General features: G+C 52.9%; 1 protein-coding gene across 5 annotated transcripts in view; it reads left to right on the top strand.

Moving 5' to 3' along the window:
* BORCS8 (BLOC-1 related complex subunit 8) overlaps positions 1-21,118 on the top strand; it is a 78,107-nt gene that overhangs the window by 45,350 nt on the left and 11,639 nt on the right. For 3 of the 5 annotated variants that reach the window (XM_030540289.1, XM_030540287.1, XM_030540288.1), the window contains exon 2: positions 20,885-20,964. In XM_030540289.1, the coding sequence (XP_030396149.1) occupies positions 20,911-20,964 (54 nt within the window). In that variant the 5' untranslated portion in view covers positions 20,885-20,910. Of the gene's footprint in view, positions 1-921; positions 1,353-20,884; positions 20,965-21,118 lie in introns of those variants that run through there. The other 2 variants (XM_030540293.1, XM_030540294.1) reach the window with 2 other exon arrangements.

The raw sequence follows: 21,118 nt of genomic DNA, 5'->3' as shown, positions 1-21,118 counted from the left end.
TCAGTGGGAGTTTTGTCATTGGTTGTAATAGGGCTGGGGGGGTTCACCTGTTTACACAGTGTCTAGTGCAATGGGGCTCCAGTCTCAGTCGGGACCTCTCGGTGGTACTGTTTGAAGCTGGAGGCATTTCTGAGGCTACCAGTTTTCCTGCTAAGTGCTGAGAGTCAAGGGGACAGACAGAGCGTCTGTAGCCATACCAAGGCCTTGTAGCTGTGTGTTTGGGCACTGCTTAAAGTTTTGCCTAAGTGGCCTGTTGTTTTAGGGATCATGTTCTAAAAAAAGCCTGTGGTTAGCTTTGCGCTTGACAGTTATTTTTACTTTTGTGTCTGCTCAGAGAGGAACGTCTGAGTTTAACCCAAAATTGCAGATTGTCGTAAAAAACACAGTGCCCCTCTGTTAGTGCCATTTGCAGTGGGTCTTCAAGCACCTTACAGACCATAACTAATCAGCTAGGCCTCTCGACCCCCCTCGTCAGCTCTGCCACGCCCATTGTACAGCAGGGTAAACTGAAGTACAAAAGGTTGACGGTGTTAGCTCAAAATCACAGATATGCTAAGGCAGTAATGGCTCTGGCTCCCAGACGCCTGCTCTGACCACTAAACAAGACTGTCTGTCTCCTACTATACACTACGCATCACTGCTACAGTGGAGCTCAGATTCACAGAGCACTCGCTCTTCAAAAAATAACCTTCATGTCCCTTGACTTTCTCGGTGTTATCTAAACGCACAGCGTGTAGCAAGTTGTATGAGTAAGGGCTGAGTTGCATCTGCTTCCTCCAGGTATATGTTTGGCCCCAGATGACTTACAGGTATCACTGGAACACATTGAGGGCAAAGGTTCTTTATACTGATTGACTGATTTCTTTTTGTTTTTTTTTTTACTTGATTTCAAATGCCATCTGCTGCACTGGGCACTTCCAGCGGTAATTAAAATGCACAGCAGAAAACCATGGTCCGCACCTCACCTCCATAGCAATACTGACTCCAGACGTCCTGCCACGCAGCTCTGTCCTGAACTCCAAGGAAGAAGGGTGGCTTTGCAGGCAGTCTGGCCTCTGGCAGGCCAAAGGGAGGGAAGTGTGGATAAGTCGGATACCTAAGGCCCTGCTCCTGTCTCACGATCACCTAGAACTACCCCGGGAGCCTGTGCCAAGTCCCATCGACTGCAGGGGGCTGCAGGATCAAGGTTTCATTCTGCTTTAATTTAACATCATGGGTCGTGCTGCACATGCCCAAGAATCTTCTTACAGGATCTGTTAAGTTACTGGTGGGACCAGCTTTGCAAACTAGCTCCCCAGAGCAAATGTTTACCGAGAGTCTGTATTAGGTGGGCCCTGAATCTGATCCACGCTCCTCTGTTTATAATAAACATATGCAGTTTACAGTAGAAGCCCCCACCTGTCTGGTACAAGTGCTTCTTATTACCTTAAACTTCCTCTCTGGGGACAGGTCCAGCGAATCTTCTGCTGTATTCTGCTGCCCACCTGCAATTGATTTCCGGCAAGAACCTGTCCCTGAGAGCTTTACTCTTACAGTGATGGAAAGTTTCCTAGGGCTGCTAACTTTAGAGAGGGGTTTTCACGGGTAAGCAATTAATTTTGCAGCTTGCTGGTGAGATCTGTGCAGCTTCTGGAAGGCAAGAACCTCCTGCTTCAGAGCTTAAACCAAGTCCTAGCTATTAGACACCAGGATGACACCTCGTAGGTCCCATTATCCCTCATCTGCTACTGCAGGGTTCTTATACCTACCCCTAAAGCATCTGATGCTGGCTGCTGTCAGAAACAGGACAGACAACTAGATGGGGCACTGGGCTGACCCAGGCCAGCGATCCCTGTGTTCCTACCAGCTAATCCAGCCGGTTACAAATCACATGCAGTTCAGCTGCACTCTGTGTACCAGGGAGACTTACATTTTACTCTTGTGCTTTCAGGATCAGAGCAGCTGACTTGGGGACTGAAACGGGGTGGGAGAGAGTGGATGACTCTGGGACTGTCCTGGGAAATTCTAGGCGCCCTGGGGCAAAGGAAGGCAGTCAAGGCTGGCAGGCCCCAAATTTGACATATATTTAAAATAGTGTTTGAGGAAAATGATCTTTCCTCCCCCTCCCCACTTTGAAAAGTCTGTTGGTTCCTCAGCTGAGTGCCACCTTTCCACCTCTCCCAGGATGCTGGCCCAGCCAGTGTCTGTGGCAGCTCATCGTGTGACACACAGCGCCTTGCCCAGCATGACAACCTGGAGTGAACAGGGAGCAGCTTCTGCTGGAGACCAGGCTGGAACAAGGAGCTGTCCCTATAGCCCCATAGGGACCATGAGACTCAGGTTCTGTGTCTTGAACAGGCCCCCAAGGTGAAGTGGAGAAACATGCAGCCGTCAACAGGGGCCTGCATGTAAAGACATGGGGTGAAATCCTGGCGCCGTTAAAGTCCAGGGCCAAACTGCCATTGGTGTCAAAGCGGCCAAGGATCTCACCCTTGGAGCTGTGCAGAGTTGCCCCAAGCTCAAGGCGAGTTTGCAGTGATCAGGAGAACCCAGGAGGATTCCCTCTGGGGCGCTGCTGAGGGAGGCTGGAAGCCTGATCAGCCGGTGCTGGTGTGTGTGGGGGCAGGGACAGAGAATGAGGCTGGGCACCAAGGTGCCGGGCGCATTAGAAACAGGCAGCCAGGGGGTGCTGGGAGCAGGAGTAGGCAGAGATCTCAGTTGTAAGCTGGCTGGCAGGTGGGTTGTATGGCTGAAGCCACAGGAGAGAGGGAAGTGAAGGTGATGTCAGGGCTGTGCAGAGGAAGTGGGGGTGCAGGGGAAATGGGAAAGGTGGAAGGAGAGGTCCAGAGTTTGGGGGTTGGAAAAGCTTCATCACCAAATTTGTAAGGGTCTCTTTCCACCCCCCCCCCCCCGTGACTGGTGACCAGCGTGCTCATTCGCACCCTAGCTCTCCTTCCTGTAGAACGCCCAGGCTGAGGATGGGTCATGGCCCTGGGACAGTCAGAGCAGTGAGGGGTGCAGAGGGGTCAGGGATTATAATTTGTAACCCTGGTGGTGAAATGGGGGCAGGGCGGGTGGAGTTTGCATGGGATCAAGGGCTAGGGAATCATTGGCACAGTGGGGTTGAACATGATTTAAATCCAGCTCACGAAGAAACAGCATGAAGGTAAACCTGAGCTTTTCCTTGTGAGCCTTGTCGAGTGGGGGCAGGTGGAATTGTCAGCACTTGTCTGAACAAAAATAGTTAATGGCTCCCAAGTAACGCGTGGCCCAGAACGCGTGGCTCGGCACCCGTGACCCTACGATAACAAACCGGCATGTGCAGCCCAGTGCCCATGACCCTACAATAACAAACCAGTGCACAGCTCAGCACCTGTGACCCTACAATAACAAACCAGTGTGCATGGCCCAGCACCTGTAACCCTGCAATAACAACCTAGCGCCCCACGGCCCAGTGCCCGTAATCCTGCAATAACAACCTAGCGCCCCATGGCCCAGTGCCCGTAATCCTACAATAACAACCTAGTGCCCCACGGCCCAGTGCCCGTAATCCTACAATAACAACCTAGCGCCCCACGGCCCAGTGCCCGTAATCCTACAATAACAACCTAGTTCCCCACGGCCCAGTGCCCGTAATCCTACAATAACAACCTAGCGCCCCACGGCCCACTGCCCGTAATCTTACAATAACAACCTAGCGCCCCACGGCCCAGTGCCCGTAATCCTACAATAACAACCTAGCGCCCCACGGCCCAGTGCCCGTAATCCTACAATAACAACCTAGCGCCCCACGGCCCAGTGCCCGTAATCCTGCAATAACAAACTACCATGCGTGGCTTCACCCCAGTAACCCTACAATAGCAAACCAGCATGCAGGACTCAGTACCCATAACCCTACAATAACAAACCCACACCTGTGGCCCCGCACCCGTAACCCTACAATAACAAACCCACACGCATGGCCCTGAACCCATAACCCTACCATAACAAAGCCACACGCGTGGCCCAATACCCGTAACCCTACAATAACTAATCCACATGCGTGGCCCAGTACCCGTAACCCTACAATAATAAACCCACATGCGTGGCCCTGCAGCCGTAACCCTACCATAACAAACCCATACGCGTGGCCCTGCAGCCGTAACCCTACCATAACAAACCGGCCCTCACAGCCCAGCACCCATAATCCTACCACAACAAACCCGTGTGATGATCCATACACCTATAACACATTGATGTGCTCAGGCCCTGGCCAGAACTCTACAGCAACAAACCCATGGACTTTCCAATGTAACAAACAAAACAAAACTCCCAGCTGAACCACAGAAGGTCTCAGGCCAGAAGGAAAGGGAGGGTGTTTGGGTTTGTCTGTGAGTGTTTATTTATCACTGCTATTGCGGTACAGTCTGGGAGCGCCATCAGGACCCAGGACCCCATTGTGTTAGGTCCTGTACAAACACAGAACAAAAGACAGTCGCGTCCCAAAGCTCTAATACTCTACGGTTGTGTCTACACTACGCGCTAGGGGAGTGATTCGTCTGCTCGTGCACATATGGTTGCACTAGTGCTCCTCGCACTGTGTGAGTGTAAATGGGGTAGCCGTGCTCGCAGGGGAGCAGCAGTTGAGGCGTGGCTGCGCTGTGCCAAGTACACACCCGCCTAAAACCAGGGGGTACATACTTGACCTGGCTCAGCCTTGCCTCTGCTGCCGCTACTCCTGCGATCATGGCTGCCTGGCTGTTCTTACTCACGCTAGCTCAAGTATGTGTTCTCAGGCCGGGGAATCGCACCCCTAGCTCGTCATGTGAAGGCAGCCGAAGTGTGTGTGTGTGCGTTTGTGTTTCATCTATTTCTAAAAAGACCAAGCCTTCTCCTTCTGGTACAATAGAATCCTCTTCCTCCTGCTTTGAGCAGGGAGTTGGACTAAATGACTTCCTCAGGTCTCTTCCAACCCTGATCTGCTCTGATTCCATCCCAGTTATTTTTGTAACAGAAAATACTCCACCCTCTGCAGAAGTTTCACTGTAAGTGGATTTCCAACGAGGCAACTGTGATGCATCGAAACAATGTGGGACTTTCATTCTGCATCATGTCAGCATAGCTGGGTTCCTTCTGTGCAGGCAGCCGGTGTGGCCAGTGCAACACTTCACTGCACTTCTGAATGTGTGCAGTACAGTCAGCCAGCAGCCCCTGCAGAGGAGGTGGTGGTGGTGGTAGGAGATGGGATTCCATTTTGCTGGCTGTTGATCCATAAGATGGATCAGGATTTTGAGAGAGACTGGAGTGGAGAAAGAACCAAGACTGCTCAGTCTATAGAGGTCTCCTGTGTGGGGGATGATGGATTTTCAAAAGGCTTTTTGGACCTGATTTGAAGGATGCTGCAAAAGAAGAAAAGGAATTGTGAATGCAAATCGCATGTGCCCTGTTAGCCAGTCTGGCTCACAAACTGGGCTGTGGGTAGAAGCAGGTGTCTCATGCAATACCCTGACCTTCTCTGATATTTGGCTCTTTTATTATTAAATGTTCCCACTTTGTTTCCTCAGGCTGAAATATTTGGGGGTTCTGTCAAGTGCAAAATAGGCTCCAGTTTCTTTAAAAGAAATGGAATAAAAGGATAGATGTGCATCTAGGGCCTATCACCCAAAGAGCCTACAAACTAGAAGAGGTGATTGCTTTGCCCACTGCTGAAATGCAGCCACTTCAGGGGTGTTACCCAGCTTCTCTGTAAGAGCGCACAGCAGTGCTACACAGCAGCCTCAAGGAGGCAGTGAAGGGTGTGCCTGTATCCAGACTGAAGTGGGTGGGATTCTTAAGGAGGCAGAAGTAATTAGCCTGTTGGAATTTGCTCAGGACCCCACAATTAATGCCCTGGCTCTTGTGAAAATTTCTGGTGCTGCTTTGAACCTGTGTGTTGAGAGTGAGAGAGAGTCCTTGCTGGAAGACCGAATATGTGCTGTCATTGCTTTTAACACTAGTCAAACTCCCAGGATCTGATCTATGCAGTCTAAGCCCCATCTGTGTAGTAAATCTATTAGATTCAAATGTTTTCTTCTCCGCAGAAGTCTCTTCAGTTTTTTTTTCTTAGGCTGGAATCTCAGTGGCACTGGTTTCTCCCTCTCTCTATCTGCACGGTTCTGTGCTGCATTTCAGACTCTCTGGTTGATCCTGGTTTGTTGTTTAAACAAGCTATAAAAAGCAGGAAGCCCTGTCAAACTCTAGCAAAAATGCTGGTAAACTTTGACTTTTCCTGAGCTGGACTTGGGATGCTGTTTGCATTATGAGGCCCCAGAAACCGAGAGCAACGGTCCCTTTGGGACTGTCAAGAGAAAGAAGCTCTGCTGGGTTATAGCATCTCTGGGGTATGAAGGGACAGTTCAGCAGAGTGACTGTGCTGGGGATAGGAGCTAGGCAGGGGTAAAATGCTGCTTTAAGCAGAATTCAGTGTGAAACTTGCATGAGGAGGTGAAGCCCCAAGCACAGAGAAGCAGATCAGGAGAAGAACTTTCCCAGGGGGTTCAGATCTGGGTTTGATTCAGGCCCAATTCAACTAGTCAGCCCCTAAATGAAGCAGAAGATCTGTTGGCATGATCACCAGGGATTTACCGGTTTTAGCTGGGAGTCGTCTGTCCAGGCTGGTGCAGGAGACTAGAGCTGCTTGGGAAATCACTGGTTTTTCCCAGCAAAATATTTTGATGAAAATGATTTTTTTCTCATTTTTGTCAATATTTTTCTTTGCCATTTTGAGGGGGGGGGTTGTAAAAAAAAACAAACAGAAACAACCAAAACTCCAGGCCCCCTTCCATCTCAGAATGAGTTTAAAACCAAAAAAATCTTCAGGTTTGGGGGTTTTGACAAAAACCTGAACATCTGTGGCAAAAAATTACATTTTTACTGAAAATTTCTTTTTTTTTTCAAAAATGCTGTTTTTCATAGAAACAATATTTTGCTGGAAGAATGTTGTCCTAGCTCTAAAAGAGACACTGGTCTGACTTTGCCAACAAGTTGTTTTTTTGCAGATGGCACAGAAATGCCCATTTTTGGTATTTCAGCCTCAGGTGTGTTAGAGAATATCCTGTGTGTGTGTCTCTTCTTGTTGTACCTTTCTCCCTACTCAGCTCTCGATGTCAGAGTTGTAATCCTGGGATCTAAAAACAGGGAGAAACATGCAATTTCATCTCTTTCCACCCATAAGGGAGAGAAATGAGCTAAGAGAAAACTCCCCTGGCGGAATCCCACTTGGTGCTCTCCCTGGCTTTGCTGGAGAAACGCAGGCACAATGCAGGGTTTACTAGGCAAGTGGTTTGAAAGCCAGAACTGCTGATTGTGACAGTTGGTCACCAGGTGACACACTTGCAAAAGTAAAGCCACCCTTGGCTAGACACCAGACTCATGTCTGTCACGTCCTGGTCTCCTCAGTAGGTGGGGAGCATTTCAATGGACAACCAAATGGCTGAGAGTTTTCTGCCGAGGATGGTGCCGTGTTATTTTGATAGGAGCTGTGGGATTCCGCAGGCCTTGAATTACCCTCCTGGCTGTTTTCGCTGCAGTTAGTTGGTTACCGCAGGGGATGGAGAGGGGCTTGGTGTCTCGCATCCATTCCTAGAGACGGGGCTCCCTTCCTTTCTATTCTTGTGGTTTGCAGTTTTTCTCTAGTGGTTTCCTGCAGAGGAGCTGCTGGTTTTCTCTTTGTTGTTTTGTTTGTTTTCACACAAGAGGTGGCTTTGTTTCAATTTCCTGCTTTTCCTGGGTGATTCTGCTAAAGCTCCATGATCAGCAGAGGAAAAAACCTGCCACCCACTAAGGGATTGGGATTAAAGATAAATAAAAACCTCCCCAGGTCCAGACAGGGACCCCAGCTCCTGTGGGGATGTACAGTCCAATTCATTGTTGCCTTCACCTTGCACAATCATTCACTCCAGTGCAAAATTCTTCCAGTCTAATCTGAAAACCGGTTTCCCCCACTTTGCACTGGTGTAAATCGTGGGTAAATCAAGGATGAATTGGGGCCCCCAAATCCCCTGAAAATATCGGCTCTGACTTTTGTTTTTAAAGGTGAGTGGGGATTTTGTCTGCCTATGTTTTTGGACACCCCAGATGGGACAGCTGAAAGGGACCAGGTGTTCAATGCTGAGCACCTGCTCCTCAAAACTCAGGTGGGACAAGCTTGGCATTAAAACATCAAGGTGCCCCCAAATTGATGAGTCCTCTGTACACATTTTGGCCACCTTTTGTGTCACCAAACTATGCAGCAGTGTGCAGGGGCTGCCCAGGACCTGATCTCTTTGCTAAACTCTTCACAGGATCCTATCTGAGTTGAGGAGGCTGAGATCTGGGGGAGATTGGATCGGAGTTCTGGATCTTAGTGAAAGCTGTTGAACTGGACAGCTTGGACTGCCTTGCTGGATTCACTCAAACTTGACGCAGAGGGTGGGAATGCCCCAAGAACCAGAGCCGGCACCACAGTGCCCATAAATTCCTGTGGATCAAACCTGTGGAGCTTTGCCCATTGTGGCCACCGAAACCTGAGCAGGGTTTACATCCACAGAGAGTCCCTGGCTTTGCTCCTTCCTACATGTGACATTAGGACTTTGCTGCAATGCATGAAAAACATTGCTCTCCTCAGGGGGCTCAGGTGCATCTTATAGCACTAATTAGGGCTTCAGATAGGAAGTTTATACACTCTGCTGCGATGCAAATGACCCATAAATGTGCAGTACAACTTCAGAGTTAATATTAATCCTCGTGGCAGCAGCAAGGCCATAGAGCGAGGGGTTGCGAGTTTCGGGACTCCTACGATGTTTCCCCTGCCCGGTAGAGCAACGTGCAGAATGAGGGGCAGAAGGCCTTGGAGATGGGGTACGACTGTTTATGAGGAGCCAAGGGGTGTGTGAGAGAGCACGCAAAAAATACAGAGCACATGAGAGTTAGCTCTGGTCAATGCACCTGTCAGCACGTGGGGGGTTGTGGGGGCACGTCGATCAGAATCACATCTGCATTTAACATCAGCTGGTTTGAACCCAGGCTGGAGATGGGTTCCAGCAGGGGCTCAGGTAGACTAGAAGCCGGGGGACCATGGGGGCTGGGGTGGCATTCAGTCCTGGATCTCCGTGACCCATGAGGCTGTAGAGAGCCATGCCCAGCCTTTTCAAGCTTCCTGGATTTGCACCGAGCTCTGTGGGGCAGCGAGGTGGAGCGAATGGTCCCTGGGGCTCCTGTTGGATGGGACACTGAGGAAAAAGTGAATCAGCTCTTTGCAGTTTGCTGAGTCAGCATCTTGCCTTCAGGTTGTGTTCAGCCACTCAGAGGAAGTTCTCAGGAGGTAATGCTTCCATTTTCCGCTCTGCTGGCTGAGTGTGATGTCATTCAATGAGAGCTGGGCGGGAGGAGCTCCTCTGGAGCCAATCTGGAAAGGGATTAGGTCGAGCTCACAGCAGGCACTGGTTTGTGTGGTTGAATGGAGCTGTTAGGAACCGCCTCCCCATTTCAACTTTTTACGCCAACTCGCTCAGAACTCCTGCTCCTCCAAAGGCACCACGGATGGGCCTTTCTGGAGGGAATTAAATGATGGGTGAGGCCACAGGATAGCATGAAAGCCGCCCTCACCCATGCCCCCTGTGAGACACCCGCAGCCCTCCGCACAAGCCCATCTCCTGGCGCTGAATTGCATGGAGACGTGCATTGTCTGCCAAACCCAGCCCACCTCTCTGCTCACACCCCGCTTTGTCCTTTTACCCGGCTGTGTTTCAAGGCCACGGTCACCGTCATCGATAGGCCTGGCTTTACGCACAGAGCCGGGGAGGCTGCGGTGAGCGAGCACGTGTGACTGCAGAGCACTATTGTTATTCTTGGATGGGGCCGGTCCCTGGCTCCTCGGAGCAGTAGCCCTGCAGCCAACGCCCTGGAGGACTGTATGTGGCTGTGAAAGGCGCGGCCGCAGAGCCCAGACAATGCCTTTTGAAAATAGGCTTCCGAAGGGCTGCTCAAACCAGAGCCCGCGGGACGGCTCCATCCGGGGAAGGGGGAAGTGGACAGAGCAGCTAAAAGAAGATGCTCTGGCATATTCTGAGTCTCCAGAGCAGAAGCGATTCAGCTCATGTCCGGGCTCCATTTTGGCCAAACCCACCGAGGGATTTACGGCCTCTGAGCTCGACCGGAACCGCAGCTGGGCAAAATCAAGTCAGCAGCAGGCCCTGCAGCTGTTCGTCTGGTAAAGTGGAAAGCCTCATCTGCTCCAGGCACGGGGCTGGGGTTAGCTGCAAGCCCCTAGCGTCAACGTGATTTACACGGGTGAAACTCAATAAGCTGCACAGGGGCAAGTGGCACTGCCTTGGTGGGAATCGTGTCTGCACGAGGGGCAAGTGGCACTGCCTTGGTGGGAATCGTGTCTGCACAAGGGGCTTGCATTAGAGTTTTGTATCAGCAGCTCAAGCCCCAGGGCCCAATGCTCAAGTGGTGTAAATCAGTTTACACCAGTTGGTGCCTGCTGCCCTCATGCGGACCAGGCCTATGTCTGCTGCACAGGGCTGGGCTGGGAGCTCTGGAGTGTGACTGGCTCGAGAGGTTGGCCTGAACCGCGGTGGATGGCAGCTCTTGTCCCAACTCCAGCACCGACTCATCGTGCACTAGGCAAGGTGCTTCCCCCTCTGTGGGCCTCGGTGAACCAAGTGCACAAGGGTGAAGGTTTTGTGTCATGCACAAGGGCACCATGAAGGTCCTATGACCTTGTAAAGTGCTGCTAACAAGGAGAGCTGAGGCCAGCCTTGGCGTGACCCCATCACACCTCGGGAGTTGCGGGAGGGAGGGCAGGATTAGGGCTCAGGAATAATATTGACCCCAGAACAGCTACATCCCAGGGAGCAGGAAACAGGATTCCCCTCTCCACATACCTCCAAGCCACAGCCGCCACCTCCTGGTGCGGAAAGAGAGCTGGTCCCCAGAACCCTGTGCCATTTACCATTCGCCCGGAGGGTGGCTGCTGTAATGGCGATGGGCTGAGACCCCCCCCCACCCCGAGCTCGTTCCAGGCAGGGGCCTCCCATCAGCAGGGAATGATGCTGGATCTCTAAGACCCCGAGTCTGAAGGTGATAAAAGTGACTTAGGAGCCTAATTCTCATTGAAAGTCAGCAGGTCTTAGGGCCTGCCAGCACTGCAGCAGGAGGTGGGACGGCAGCTCGGGCCAGCCAGCTTTAAGCTAGCTAGTGTGGCTACCAGTAGCCGGAAAGACATGGCCGGTGCGGGCTAGGCACTGAGGATGTACACGTGGTTCCAGCATGCACGCTGCTGATCTTAGCCCTGCTCGCGCAGGTGTGCTAACCCGAGCTGCAACCACACCTCCGATCGCAGGCTTCTCCGGCGCTCTGGGCATTAGCCACCTCCTTCACGTAGGCCTTGCAGTGCTGAGCAGAGCAGTACCTCAGTGCCTTTAGCCATATGGCTGGATTAGAACCAGCCCCGTCCCTTCTGTCCTTGCTCCTTGGTACAGTACATTTCACAGGGAGTCCACCCCCCACCCCATTCGCACTCAGCCTGTCCCTTTTGCACTCTCTCTCTCTGCTCCCCACTGCCTGCCCAGGCCCTGTTCGAATGGCAGTGGCCCAGGGGCCGTAACTTTCAAAGCTGGGGTGCATTGGGGCGAGCAGGGAGCTCTCCTCTGACGTGAGTCGCTCTTTGATTGGCAGCTGGGTAGCCCCTTCCTCACAAGTCCCCAGTGTCAGCCTCTCTAACGAGGAAGCTGTTTGCTTTGCAGCAGGGGAGAAGAATGCAATTAGAAGCAGCAGGGTTTCCCCCGGGGCCTATCCCCTACCCGCTCCCCTCACTCCATCTGGCTGCCGAAGGGGTTTATGGAGCTGGGGTCCCCGAGGCTGGGGGACATTCCAGGCACGCCTGGGGCAGAACATCGCACTCTGCTGCTTTTTTCACACCCACCTTCTTACGTCTTCAATCCCCTCCCTACCCCATCCCAGCCACAGCACCCCTTCTTTGCCCATGGCTCCCAAACAATCATGCCCCCTGCTACTGGGCATCAGTGAGCAAGAGTTGGAGGTGGGGGGCTGCTGAGAGGCTCCCAGTGTGCACTGGGATAAGCAGAAGTCTAGGGGGAGTGGCAGTGGGGCTCCCAGGATGCACTGGGGGAACTCAATCAGGGAGGTTCTTAGCATTCACTTGGGAGGACTCATGGTCCGTTCAGTCCATGGCCTCTCTATTGAGACTGCTCGATTCGACCAATGGCAGTCTGGGTGATGAAGGCGCTCCTAGACCACAGCGAGGGGCCTAGCTAGCCCCTGTCCAATGGGATCCACCAGCCCACAGAACAGCATCTGAACGGCGCGAGTTGTCCCTGAGCTGGGGCTGGACTGGAAGTGGCAGCCTGGAGGTGAAAAGCTCTAAGCCCAGCCACTCCCTGGACGCCTGGTGCAAGTATCTGCAGCCCTCAGAGCTGCAGGCTGCCCAGCAGGAGCAAGTCTGGAGTCCTTGGCATGTCTACAAATTGGTTGACCCTGCAGCCTGAAAGCCACGGAGCTGCAAGGCGAGGCTCCTGCGGGTGGCGATTGAGCTCAGAGGGCAGCTGCTCCTAAGAATCTGTCACACCCCACTGCCTGGAGATGAGAAATGCAGCCCGGGCCTCTGCCCTTTGCGCGCAGGATGGGATAATTGCCTGCAGCACTAATGCTGCTTATCTGCTTATCAGCCAGCCAAGCGGGTGAAGCAATTAAAATCTGGAGTGAAAACATCTCCCGCCTTAATACCTAATGGAGCGAAGCCAACAGGAATCCAGCCTCCTCCCCAGGGCCCATTGGTAAAGTGAACCAGAAACATCACCACAGTGACCTGAGCTCGCCACAATATTAAAACAGCAAAACCTCAGGCCTGCTCCAGACCACAAGAGGAAGAGGACAATGGAACAAGGAATGATCTTCAGGGGATACCCACTCCCTCCAACACTCAAGAAAGGCCACTCTGGTCTGGTACCCTTCGCCCAGTGCCAGGGAACCAGCCCAGCCCCACCAGCCGCCTGGTATGGCAGGAAGGTAGGATGGGTGGAAAGGCCAGAGGTTTGATCCCAGGGCGGTGAGACCTGAGAGCTGAGCCGCAGATTGTGTGCAGAGTCCTGGCCCTCCTGTCACTGATTTGCCCAGCTGTGCCAGTGAATGCAGGTCCCAGTTACAAGCAGTTACAAGGCTGCTGTGCAGGAGCTACAGTGAATGGAAACAGGAGGGGGTGCACTTACCACACCAGGCAGACTGAAGATGGAAGGGAGAGCAGAGGGGGATGCTGTTCCCCAGCAGAGGACGAGACGCTCACCTCTGATTTTAGCACAGCGTGGGAGCTGCAGTCTGCCAGGGGATGGGGTGTAAAGGGCAGGGCAGGGCAGGCTGCAGGGTGTTGTCATGGCACAAGAAGGTGCATGCACCTCTGCTGACTGGTGCTTCCCGAGCGTCCAGCGCGGCCCCCGCCTCTCCCACCAGCTCACGCAGGGGGTTGCAGCAAATGCTCTGCACTATGCAGCTGGGGCTGCTCGTGCTCATGCATGGATTTTTCTCTTCCCCAGGGAATGGCAACCAGGGCACTGGCTTGGGAGCTGAGAGCCATGTTCAGCCCCCAGCTCTGCCCCAGGCTCCTTGTGGGACTGCTCCCAGTCCCTGGGCCCCGCCTGTGTGGTGGGGGTGAGAGCAGGCCGCGGGCCTGGTGGGGGCACTACTTATGCATTGGGAGGTTCTCGGGGCCTCTGCCAGGAGGGGCCAGGTCTGCACAGCAGTTTGGAGCGAGCCTCCCAGCCTGAGCTGACAGGCACGGGGCCCCGCTAGGGCTCTGGAAGCTGCGGCTGGTGCTGGACTGTGGGCTCTGAAGCGGAGGGATGTTGTGGGCCTGGGACCCACCCCCTTCCAAGCGCTGTCTCCACGGCTGGGTTCAGAGCACTAGCACGAGCCCTTCTAGCCCAAGTCTGTCAGCCCGGTGGCTGCTCCCGCTTCCGCTCACTCCCGAATGCCATGTGGACAAATCCTGGAGCGCAAACACCTGCTCTGAGACCCAGGGTGCGCACGGTCACACAGAACATCTCTGTGAGAGGCAGGCATTGAAACCGGCTCTCCAGACCCCCAGTGCAGTGCCCTCTCCATCAGGCAACCCTTCCCTGCCCCACTCCCCTGCCTCCGGACCAGCTAGCACCCCCCCGCCCCACTTCACTCCGCCTCTGGGAGCCAAGTGGGGACTTTGCTTCTGGTGGGAAATCGCCCTTTTCCCAGGCTGCCGTGTGTTTTCCTGGTGCACATGCAGGACCCATCTGATTTCACAAACCTCAGCCCCATCTGGCCTGTTGGTCTAGATCAGAGACACCCCCCAGGCGGCCAGGCCCCACCCCCGCTGCCCATTGCTGCCCGAGCACCAGCGAAGCTGCAGCAAAGCGGCTCCCTCTGCCCTGTAATGAGCTGCTCAGGGAGGCAGCTGATGAAACCAGCCTGCTTGTTGCATGAGTCCTCCCCACCTGCGTTATTCAGTGAATACCCTGTAGGCGATGGGAGCTGGGGGGGTGGTGAGAGAGATGCAGCGCCCAGGGATCAGGGACAGGACTGGGATTAAGATCTACCCTCTCCGCTCTTCTTCCTTGTGCCCCTTTAGCTGCCCTGAGTTGGAGCTCAGCTGCTCTTGGCTTTAATTTGCCTCGTCGCTAAATACCCTAGGCCAGGCCCAGTGTGGCTCTGCTGAAGTCCAGGGCACGTTGCACTGGAGATCCCAGTGTGGCTGGCGTGGCCCCAGGCCTGCACCGCTCCTGCTCTCCAGAGACATCCCATCCCTGCGTGGCGACTGCTGTAACTTCCCCTTTTCTCACTTTAGACTCCACGTCTCCTCCCCCCCTTCTATTCTCAGCCTCGTGCTAGTGACCGCAGCGCTCTTGTTGTGACGCCAGCAGGCTCTGCAGTTGCTGGTGGGTGGGGGACCAGGGGACATGACCTGTCACTCGCGGGGCATGGGGTTATTCGAATCCCTTCCTTCACTGGGTTCTCTTGCTCGGGGTGGGTGGGGGAGGAGAGGAAAGCCCTGCCCTGCCCCAGAACAGGGTGGGCACAGGAAAACCTCTGGGTTCCATAGCTTCATGACCTTTAACTTGCTCTGCTGGCCCTCGAGATGGAGGGATTGGTCCTTCCTGAATCCACTGAAAACCAGACACTATTTGTGTGATTGAATAGAAATATTTATCCAGAGCCTTTATCTCAAAGGATGCCAAGGCACTTTGCAAGAGTAGCAGGGAGATGCAACCACCTCTGGGGAGCAGCAGAGAGGCGAAGGGAAATGTTTGGCCAAGGACCGAGAGGCAAAGGCCCAGCCCCCCGGGGGGTTGGGATGTCTGTGCAGGGCAGCGCTGTGCTGGGGAGGTCAGTTAGCTGCACTAGAGTCCATGGGCCTTCCTCTGAGCTGGCCCTACTTGGAATAGATCACTGGGTCCAGGGAGCCTGGGCTGCTCAAGCCTGGGGCCTGATGTCTGGTTGTCTTCTGGTCCCTTTATACCGCTAGGCATGGGGCTTGAGGCAAGCAGCCCAGGGTGCAGTGGGCATGCTGAGGTGGAGAGTGGGCATGTAGAGGAGAAGCTGGAGGAGGCAGGAGTGGGGTGGACCTCCATGCTGGGGCTGGTGCAGTCCTGCAAAGCCCCACAGGAGCCAGTGCATCGGGGGGCAACTTAGGGCAGCCTCAGCTCTGCTTTAGTCTGCTGCCAGCCGCTGAGTCTGGCGTCACAAACTACATCCCCTCTACCCTGTACTGGCTCAGCAATGGCTCTGCCCCTTGATGCTTCAATATCCCACTCCTCCCAAGCCATCCCCTTTGTCTTTATAGCTTATGGCCTGCCTGAGCCTGTGGTAAGTGACCTACTGGCTCTAAGGGTGGAGGGGGAGATGCAGTTTGATAGGGGAGGAAGGAGGGACCAGCATGCACAGGGTTAAGTGGGGGGAGAGAGGAAGCCCTTGGGAGTGTGGGGGGGAAGAGAATTAATTAGCTGCTGTTACTTTAGATCTCCAGGCCAGGTGCTCCCTGATGTCAGAGGGGCCCTTTGCCATCGCTCTGCAGATGCCACCAGAGGGTGTGTAGGTGCTGGCAGGAACGGGCCTGGGACTCACTGTGGAGGGGTTTTTACCCTATGCCTTTGACCCATAAGCGTATTTAGACCCTGACAGTGATAGGAATGGGGAGCCAGGAGCATGCCGAGAATCCGGAGCTGACCAACTCTGCAGGAGAGGAGGGTTGTTTGGCTGGGGATGGGGCTTAAGGAGTTTACAAGCACCTGGCTTGTGGAGCTTATAACCTGGTGGCTTTGTCTCCTCTTGTGTTCTCCCCCTGCTGGTTCCCCGCTGGTGAGTGGGCTCTTCTGTGATGTTTTAACTCTTCAGGTTCCCTTTGAAAATGAATGTGAAGAGGTGACCCCCAGCAATGGCACGAGAATAAAGAGGCACAAAGCTACTGGGTCTGGCAGGACCCGAGTCCCTCGTTTATGGTGGAGCTGAGTGTCTTGGTGTGGCTATGCCAATGCCATTATCCTGGTGCAAACGCACTGCAGTAGTGTAAGCGAGGACACCATGAGTCGTGCTTGTGCAAGCCCCACTGGAAACAAATATAACGTGCTTATGGAATGGCCACCAGTTTGGCCAATCAGCCTTAAGCTTAGCCACAGGAGGCTGCAACAGACCTCCACCTCTATGACTTGGCTCAGAAGAGGACATGTAGCATTGGAGTGAGCTGCACCTGCATTAAGTGTTTGCGCCGCGGCTGCAAATGTCACTAGCCTAGACCCGCTCTGAGGGCCGGACTCCCCACGGCCTTGCATCCTGTGCAGCCTGGGTGTAAAATGCCACCATTCCTGACCCGGCACCCTTGCTTTGCACAAGTGCACACGATTGCACCTAGGCAGGGTGACTGAGAGCTGGGCCCCTTCGCCCTTCGCGAGCAGGAGAAGTAAGTTGGGAAACCTGAAGTTTTCACCAGGGAATATCTGACTCTTTCCAGTAAGTCCCTTCCCACCGGGGCCGGAGGTCCCTAGCGCTGGGGTATTCTCGTCACGCTGGGCATACCTTCGTGTCATGCGTGGGCTGAGGACATAGAGTGGCAGGCGGGTCGTGGGAACTCCAGCATAATTTCCTTCCATAAATTAAAATTAGTTTTGATCAGCTAAATATAGCAGCTGAGGAAGAGGGTAAATGGCCAGGGCTTGTGAGAAGGAAGCGGGATGAGAAATGGCATTTGAGTGAATGAAGGGCCGTGTGGGATGAACCAGCCCCAGCATTTCAACCCCACCCAGAACTTTGGAAAAAGTCCCAGTCACTGTGCATTCAGGGGAAGGGGGCATGGGTGAATTTTCTGCACAGTGCCTCTGAGGGGCTGGGAGCAGAGCTGGGGATGCTTCAGCAAAGGACCATTCCCCTGGGAGTTCTGGCCTGGGAGGATCATGAGAGATCCCCCATCTGCAGAGGTTCCCAGATCGAGGGTCAGACTGAGAAGGTTTGGGGAGCTTCTGTACATGGCTCTTAAGCCCAAATTGACCCAGGTCTAAATCTGAAATAGGAAGGAAGGTTTGGAGATGCCTGGAAAAACTGGATACAATAATCCCTGCTTCCAAGTATCTTCCTGTCAGCTGCACCCTGGTCCTTTTTCTGTCGGTTTCTTTCTTGCATCCCTCCACCCCATCCCCTGGGGTTAGCAGCAGGTCAGCATGCACAGACTCCTTCCCCCACTTGGGGACAGCTGGTCCACTCTGGCTAGTTTGCTTGCCCCATGGTATAGCAGGTCCCAATGCTGGGGGATTTGCTGGGACTGTTGTATAGCTGTATAGTATTCTGGGACTCCTGCAGCTCCTCTCCCGGAGTGCCCAGGGGGTCTGGGGTAATTGCCTCGTGGGAAGGAAGAAACAGCTGAACTAGAGGAGTTGGAAAGCTCGTGGCTTCCTGGCCAGGCTGAAAACCCCCACAAGTGGCACCGATTCAGCCGGATCTAGAATCCTAGAAAAGTTGGGCTGGAGGGGACCTCGAGAAGTCACCGAGCCCAGCCCCTTGCGCTGAGGCAGGACCAAGTAACCCGAGACCAGCCCTGATAGGGGTTTGTCCAACCTGTTCTAAAACATCTCCAGTGAGGGGGCTTCCACCACCTTCTGGGGAGCCTGGTCCAGAGGTTGGTGACCCATAGAGTTAGAACATTTTCCTAATATCTAACCTAAATCTCCTCTGCTGCAGATTAGCATATTGCTTCTTGTCCCTCCTGCAGTGGACATGGTGAATGATTGATCACTGTCCGTATAACAGCCCTTAACAGATTTGATGACTATTCTCTGGTCCCCTCATCAGATTTCTTTTCTTGAGACTAAACATGCCCAGGGTTTTAGCCTTTCCTCAGAAGGCAGGTTTCTAACCCTGTTACCAGTTTTGTTGCTTTCCTCTGGACTCTCTCCAGTTTATCCCCATCTTCCCTAAAGTGCGATGCCCAGAGCTAGACACAGGTCTCCAGCAGTGCCGAGCAGAGTGGGACAATGACCTCCCGTGGCTTACATCTGACACTTCTGTGACTACACCCCAGAACATCAGCCGTTATCCTAGTGCATCGCATTGGCAACTCATATTCAGTCTGTGATCCACTGTAACCCCCAGCTCCTTTTCAGCAGCGTGACAACCCAGCCATTCTGGAGTTGTGCCTTTGATTTTCCCTTCCTGAGTGAAGTGAATTTATCTTGTTGATTTCAGACAGTTCTCGAATTTGTCAAGATCATTTTGAATTCTAATCCTGTTCTCCGAACTACTTGCACCCCTCCCGATTTGGTGTCAGCTGCAGATTTTATAAATATGATCTCCACTTCATTACGCAAGTCGTTAACGAAAGTTGGAGTAGTACCAACGCCAGGCCCGACCCCTGCAGCACCCCACGAGATACACCTCCCCGACTGACAGTGAACCGTGAATAACTACGCTTTGAGTGCCTTTCAACCACTTCTGCTCGCACCTTGTAGTAATTTCCTCTAGACCAGTGGTTCTCCGCCAGGGGTACCTGTACCTGGGGGTACACAGAGGTACATCAACGCATCTAGATACTTGGCTAGTTTTACAACAGGCTAGAAAAAAGCACTAGAGAAGTCAGTACAAACTAAACTGTCAGACAGACGCTGACTTGTTTATACTGCTCTGTATACGATGCACTGAAATATAAGTACAGCGTTTATATTCCAATTGATTTCTTTTATAATTATATGATTAAAACGAGAAAGGAAGCAATTGGTCAGTACTAGTGTGGCTGTGACACTTTTGTATTTTTATGTCCGATTTTATAAGCAAGTAGTTTTTAAATGAGGTGAAACTTGGGGGCACGCGAGACAAATCAGACTCCTGCAAGGGGGACAGTCTGGAAAGGTTGGGAGCCGCTGATGTACACCTCATTTCCCTAGTTTGCAGTGAGACTGTCATGACCTGCGCTATCCCTTTCCCCCTAGCCTCATGACCAGCTGCTACAACCAGCGCTCCTGGCAGCTGCTGCATGTGGAGGCCAGGGACTTGTTGGGGTACCTGCAATGCCTCTTCTGCTCCAGCTCTAGCCAACTGTCCGTCACTGGGCCCGTGGAGCCAGAGCTGAACCCAGTTTGGTCCTGTGTGTGTAGCGCTTTGGCCACTTTCAGCACAATTTCATGGGATTCATCATTGCAACAAGTCGATTTCTTAGTGTGGGCCAGGACCTTCACTGGAACCAGTTCACACCAGGCTCACTACCAGGGACCTACTTAATGGAGCTAACAAGATATCAGGACCCAGGAGTCCTGCAGGAGTTAGTCATATCCTAGGGGGGATATGAAAGAAGAAAAGTTCCCTGTTCTTTGGGGCAGCAAGGAGATTTGGGGTCTCTCTCTCCTGCCCTTCCTGTCCCCTCGCCCCATCTCTCACAAACAGACACTATGAAAGAAGTGGGCGGTTTGCATTTTACAACTTCTCATGCAACCACTTCCTGACCCAAACATGTCTGAGGTCAAATTTAGTCTGTATGTGGAAAAAAAAAGAAGTTGCTTAAAAAAAAATTGTAACCCCCCACTCCCACAACCTAAAAACATCCCCATTGTCCTATAGAGAAACCCCCCCAGCGAGGTCGGTGTTCCTGTGTAACTGCTCTCCAAGTAACCTAGACCTGGGAGTCAGGAATAAAAATCTGCAAGAGATCAGTTAGTGTCACTCTTGAAGAAGCACAAGGCTATTTTATACTGGGGCTGGAGTTTTGAAATGCAAAGATTCCCTCTTCAGTCTGAATGGGGGACTCTGGATTAATAGGGCAGAGGCATTGTCAACTGCTAAAGGGATTTAGGTGCCCAAGCCCCATTGAATGTAACAGACATTGGGTGGAGTTCAGCAAGACCCCCTTGGAGACCCTCACCCTGAGGGGTAGCGGGATCGACACAGCTGGTTGTACATTGCCAATTATTTTTATGGGAATTTGAAAAATGAAATAGTTTTTTGTCAAAATTCCCCAAGAAACGTTTTCCATTTTTTGATTAACTGAAAATCGTTTTTGGTTAAAATTTTTGGTTTCTATTTTTTCATTGAAAAATGTAATCAAAAGTGACACTCCTCCCCCTCCCCCCGAAATGTCCTCTTTTGTGAAATCCGTTGCCAGCAGTGGGCAGAGCGTTCTGGGCCTCCAACCCAGAAGTGGATGCATCCAAAGCGTCTTGGCCTAGGAGCTGGTGCTCTTGGAGAGCTGCGTTAACCCCGGAATCACCTTCTGTCCCCAGGTCAGGTTTGGATTCAGATCCAAGCCCCCACCTTGTGGCCCAAGGATAGTAGGCTCAGAAACCTGGATCCTGTGGTTCTTAGCCCTGTTTGCAAAGCCCGGCTGACGCTCAGTGGGCTGCTGTCAATGCAGATGCTTCAGTAACCATTTCTTTCTCTATTCCAGCATCCCCTTGAAACAAGCTGTGAAAAATGGGCCGGAAAAAAATACAGATCAGTCGAATTTTGGACCAGCGCAACCGTCAGGTAAGGCCCAGCCCCAGGTCCATCCAGACACTGGTCTGGGGAAACACTGGAGAGTCAATATCGAGGCTGAGCAAAGGGGTTTGGATTCAACGGTGGGGAAAGGGGCAGGATCGTTGGCTCTGGAAATGTCCCACGCACAGAGTCAGAGCAAACT

This window comes from Gopherus evgoodei, chromosome 22, assembly GCF_007399415.2.
Source record: "Gopherus evgoodei ecotype Sinaloan lineage chromosome 22, rGopEvg1_v1.p, whole genome shotgun sequence".
Lineage (NCBI taxonomy): Eukaryota > Metazoa > Chordata > Testudines > Testudinidae > Gopherus > Gopherus evgoodei.
Note: the sequence above shows the minus strand (reverse complement) of the source record. Positions and strands in the feature narration are given on the sequence as shown.